Consider the following 6,000-nt stretch of genomic DNA (forward strand, 5'->3'; position numbering starts at 1 on the left):
TTAGTAAAAGGCTAACCTCACTCCCTGGCTGAATGTCAACTCCTTGAAGATTGGAGCCATTTTATTTTCATTTTTCTATCTACAACATCGAACACAGTGTTAGCACAACTTTGTTTATCTCTTCTCCTAGATAGTCTCTCGCTCCTCTCTCTGGGTTTCCTTCTATCTGCCTAACCTCTCTCTTAGTGTCTCCCATTTTCTCCAGTCATACAGCCATCACTGGTACAAACTCTCCTATCCTCTACTTCAATAGCCTTCTGGATGATTCCCCTCCCTCAAATCTCTTTCCTCTCCATTTATCCTCCACTCAACTACCAAAGTGATTTTCCAAAATCATGCCACCCTTCTTATTTTGGAGGTTTCATTCCTTTCCAACTCTTTATGACCCCATTTGGGGTTTTTGTGGCAAATATACTAGAGTAGTTGGCCATTTCCTTCTCCAGATCATTTGATAGATGCCAGAACCGAGGGAAATAGGATTAAGTGTCTTGCCCAAGACCACACAGCCAATATGTGTTTGAACCTAGATTTGAACATCAGTATATGAGTCTTCTGATTCCAAGTCTAGTTCTTTGTCTGCTGTGCCACTTAAACACCCTTTATGTCACCCTCTCTACTCTTCTGCCTACCTATGAAAACAAATTTGCATGGTACAGCTCAGGCCCCCAAATGCTAAGAGACCCAAAGATTGAGCATTAATCCTTTTCACCCTCTTGCTAGAATGGTCCCATGAGGGGGAAGTCTTTGACTTCTCTGCTTTTCATTCCTATTTTTCTGCTTCCTGCTCTTCACTCTTTATTGGGCAATTTATTTATTTATTTTAAAGACCCTTAACTTCTGTCTTAGAATGAATACTAAGTATTGGTTCCAAGGCAGAGGAGTGGTTAGGGCTAGTCAATGGGGGTTAAGTGACTTGCCCAGGGTGACACAGCTAGGAAGTATCTGAGGTTAGATTTGAACCCTGGTCCTCCTGACTCCAGGCCTGACTTTCTATCCACTGTACTACCTAGCTATACAACTCCTGCATTACTTTTTCAATATTCAAAACAAATCCCACCTTCTGCAAAAGGTTTTTAACAAGCTCCTCTGTTAGTGGCTTTGCACAGAAATTATCATCCATCCATGTTGTCTACATTCTCTCTCTATAGCTTATATAAATACCTATTTGTTTGCACATCATCTCCTCATTATGTGAACTACATTCTTCACTCAGACTAGATCTTTCTTTCTAACTCTTCAGCTCAGCACAGTGCCTGGTACACAGTAGCTGCTAAATAAATGTTTATTGATTGTGTAATTGAATTGCATCTGAAAATAGCTCCTAGTTGATTGACTGAAGCTACAATTCTGATCATTGTGGCTGAAGGAGTGATTGAAGGTTGGTAGTTCTCTGTCCCTCCAAATGGCTCTGTCTCTACAAATGGCTTCCTCCTTCCAAATGGCTCCCTCTCCCCAAATCCCTCCTTCTTCCTTATGGGAACTGGCCACACAAGAATCACAAGGCCTGATTTTGTCAGTTTTGAAGGTAAGAATGGTGTAAAACTGTACTAGGTTACTATGGGGGAAATTAATTATTCTTTATGGGTCTCAGTTTTCCCATCTGTAAGAGGAAGCCATTATAGGTTTTTGAGAGAAGAGGAAAGTTGCCATGGTCAAAAGGCACCCCCTGACCAATTTTTCTCTGCTTATCATCTTTAGCCTTAGGTACTTGCTGCTCCTTCTATTGGCTTACTGCCCTGTTGCCTATACCTAGACAGAGAACCCCTTGCCCCTGCTTATTGATCCACAGATGTTGCTTTCCTCCTGATGATCATATGGAAATCCCTCTCCTCCCCAAGGTTCTTTGGTCACATTATTTCCCACACTGTTAGTCAGCTCAGACTCCCCTTAACCCCTTCTTGGCCTTGGTGTTACCTTTGTAAGCCATCACTGGGCAGACTGAAGAAGCAAGTGATCCAGGCTACCAGCAGGAGCTCCCAGCAATCCATCCTGGTCTATCTGTCTGTCTGGCCTGGGATTGAGGCTGTTTGTTCTTTTCCAAGGTCCATTTGCCTTTATATACTACTGAATTCTAGTTGGGATCCTCCTCTCCTCTGATTTATAGCCTGGAAGGACAGGAGTAATAAATCCCCAGCTGAGGGCTAACCCTTGGTACAAAGCCTGGTTTCACCTGTTTCTAGTAAGGTCAACAGGGGGAAAGACAGGGAGGGTTGGTGGTGGGAAAGTAGACCACTATTCAGTAATGCCAGCAGGTCTACAAATCTGTCACACTGGTTACATGGCCTGTCCTGGGTTCCATGGTGTAGATGACCTCAGGAATGAGACAGGAAAAGAAACCCTCAGTGAGTCCAGGAGAGAATTAAGCCAGAATACAGGTTCCAGAATTGTCAGATCTAGGATCCCTCTCCCAGCCCACAGCCCTTGAGGTTTTCTCATCATCCTTCAATGAGCACAGAAGTATTATCAGTCTTGATCTTGTCACAAATATGTTGTATAATTGTACTAGGTAATCTGGAGGAAATTCATTATTCTCTATGGACCTTAATTTCCCATCTATAATGTAGAGGAAACCCTCTAGGCTCAATGCTGATTTTTTTTTCTGGGTAATACCAAGCTCTGGGTAAAACAGAGAAGGGAAACTTTTGGATTTCTAGCCTCCCAGTGCTGTTCCCTTCTCCCCCTATTGATGGCTTCTCCCTCTCATTCTCTACATGAGATATTCCTTCTCTGTGAAAACTAACTTTATTTCCTTTATAGGTGCTTGGCAAATTGTGCTGCCATCTGTCTTTTGATAATATCAGCATTAATATTACCCCCCCCCATCCTTCTTATCAAAAGAGTTTGACTTTAGTCAGAAAATTGAGGTTGAGGCAGGTAGGTAACATGATGGATAGAGTATCAGGGCTAGAGTTGGGTGGACCTGGGATCAAACCTGAGCTCAGACAGTTCCTAGATGTGTGTTCCTGGGCAAGACCCTTAACCCCCATTGCCTAGTCCTGAGAATTCTAAGACAGGGGGTAAGGATTTAATTTTAAAAAAGGAAAAGACATATCATCTATTGTGAGCTTCTTCTTTATTCCATTCACTTATTCAAACTCCCTCAAAATCTTTTATTCTCTCATGCTTTTTGCTCTGCCCCTAGAGTAAGAGGTGGCCCTTCTTCTGGGCAAGATCAACCCCTCTATTTGTGCCTTCAGCCCATTCCCTCCTGTCTTCTCCAAGACCTTGTCTCTATAGTCTATCCCTCCTCTATGTCATCCTTGGTCTCATCACATCTACTTGCTCCTTACTTGTTGATTACAAATAAGACTATGGCTTCCTCTATCCTTATAAAATTATATTGCATACTTCTCTCTTCCCTTTCTGGGATTGGGACTGGAACTGTGATTTCATTAATACAGGGAGCTTTCAGTAACACTAATTGCCTAGTCCTTATCATTCTTCTGCTTTGGAATTGAGACAGTATTAATTCTAAGATAGAAAGTAAAGAAGTTAAAGGTCTAAAAAAAATCGAATCATTTTGAACTGTCTTTTTTCTAATTGGTAATGATTTAGATAATTTTTCATATGGCTATATATAGCTTTTATTTCTTGTTCCAAAAACTCTCTGGACATATCTTTTGACCATTTATCAATTGGCGAATGGTTTGTAATCTTATAAAATTGGCAAAATCCTTGCTATATTTTAGATATATAAGACTTTTATACAAGAAATCATCTACAAAATCCCTCCTTCAATTTTTTATGTTCCTTCTTATTTTGGTTATATTAGTTTTATTTGTACAAAAACCTTTTAATTTAATTTTTTCTTTTTTCAGAAACTAAGTTACACCCTGGTTAAGACCCTCTGAAAAAACATGCTTTGTCACATTGATGTATAGATTCAACAGCTCCAATTGTCAAATACTTGGATCAAGTTATGATCAGGTTTATTGCAAAAGGACCCTGTATACATTGATATCAATTCTAGTACCTTAGATTCTAGTTACTCAACAAGTCATTAACATACAGTAATGTTATCATTGAAAAAAAATGCATCATGGAAAGCAAGAAATATCGCCCATCCCTTCTGTATATTCATAACTTGTCCCTCCTGAGCAACAGTACTACTCACATCACAGAGGTCTGTGCAATATTATATATTTTTTACATTACAACATTTTTTATATCTTATTCATGCATATTTTTTTCCTTTCCATAAATTTAATTGGTAATGTGTTCCAGGTCCTCCTAATTCCCATTAGGTCCAGGTCATGTATACATTTTGACTTTATCTAAGTAAATAGTTTAAGCTATGGCTCTATACCTATTTTCTACCAAATTGTTTAATATATTAAGAGTAAGACAAAAAATAAATCACTAACATCAAAAATGAAATAGGTGAATTTTTCAGGAATGAAAATGAAATAAAAGCAATTCTCAGGACTTATTATACTGAATTACATACCAATAGATTTACCAATTGACATGAAACGATGGAAGAATCCTTACAAAAAATATAAACTGCGTGGACTAACAGAGGAGGAAAAAAAGAATATCTAGAGACCTATTTTAGAAAGAGAAATTTAACAGGCCATCGGAACCAGATGGATTTACAACAGAATTCTGCCAATATTTAAAAATGAACTAATTATAATATTGAATAAACTATTTAGAAAAATTGGTAAAGAAAGGAGTATAAGATGCTGATGTCAAAACCAGAAAGAGCAAACACAAAGAAAATTATATGCCAAAAAGACAGGACAGAAAAATAGAAAGGAGGTAAGAATAAGTAGCAAGGAAAGAGGGAAGTGGGGAATTTGACCGTAATGGTTCCATTCCAGCACAAGGCTAAAAAGGGTTCATGCCCTGTTCCTGGGTTTATTAGCATCCTGGAGGTCTGAGGCTATATTAGACAAACTAATTTTCACCTGCCAACCATGATAAATACACAAAAGCATGGAGAAATGTATATGAACCGATACAAAATGAAGTCAGGTAAAATGATAGACCATGACTGCAACAATATAAATTAACAACAATCTTGGCCCCAAAGAAAAGATTTGAAAAGATATTTTCCAGACAACTCTGGGCAGAGATGGGTCCTCAAGTACACCACAGCCTGGCCCCTTCCTGTCTTTCTGGGTTCCTTCTACAGCATTCCTTTCTCCACACTCGATGGTGTAGCTACCCACTCACCAGTCCTCACAACTCTTGATTCAACTCCTTGATTTGAGCTTCTGTTTTCTCCCCAATACCCAGAATGTTTCCCATGTCACCTCTGCCTCTAAGAATGTCTGATCTTTCTTCAAGTTCCACTTTCCTATTAGCATTCCAGCTATTAATGCCATGACCTCTAAGATCACCTTGTAACTATTTTATATGTATCTTGCATGTATCTCTATGTTATATACACACACATATATAGACAAATATAGACAAATATATGTATATACATATACATTTTTTTGTACATTTGTTTTCTCCTCCTCCCATTTAGAATGTAAGATTCTTAAGAGCAAGAATCATTTTTTCCTTCTCTTTTTAGTTTGAGTGTTTGCATAGTGCCCTACATAAAGTAGACACAATGCTTTTTGATTAATTGGAACATTGCATATAATGCCAGATATGTTTCCCATTTACAGCATGAATTATTTTATGCAAACTCAACACAAGTGAATTCAGGTACACACAATTGGTCATCCCCCCAAAAAAAGACAGAAAATATTTAAAATAAAAAATTTAATTATGCTCAAAATCTATCCCATTTCCCCAAGCAGCAGAAAGTCTCATAGCCAATTTATCTAATCATGCTCATTCTGACGCCGAGAGGTGTTCGTGTGAGTTGTTATATTGTTTTGTACCAAAGCATTAGCTCCTACATCAGTCTTTGTCCAGAGTTCTAGTCAGCTTGGCTCAGCCAGGAGAAGACAGGAAAGATCTGGCACTTTATGATACAGTGCAAAGAGCACTGGATTTAGAGTCAGAAAGCTACAGTCGAATCTTACCTTCCTACTAGGT

General features: G+C 38.6%; 1 protein-coding gene across 1 annotated transcript in view; it reads right to left on the reverse strand.

Moving 5' to 3' along the window:
- Positions 1-1,988, reverse strand: part of LOC123247901 (renin-like) — a 37,361-nt gene extending 35,373 nt beyond the window's left edge. Inside the window, exon 1 of the mRNA XM_044676972.1 lies at positions 1,915-1,988. Coding sequence (XP_044532907.1) covers positions 1,915-1,988 — 74 coding nt within the window. The remainder of the gene's footprint in view (positions 1-1,914) is intronic.
- Positions 1,989-6,000: the final 4,012 nt, after the last annotated feature.

Source organism: Gracilinanus agilis, chromosome 4 (genome assembly GCF_016433145.1).
Source record: "Gracilinanus agilis isolate LMUSP501 chromosome 4, AgileGrace, whole genome shotgun sequence".
NCBI lineage: Eukaryota > Metazoa > Chordata > Mammalia > Didelphimorphia > Didelphidae > Gracilinanus > Gracilinanus agilis.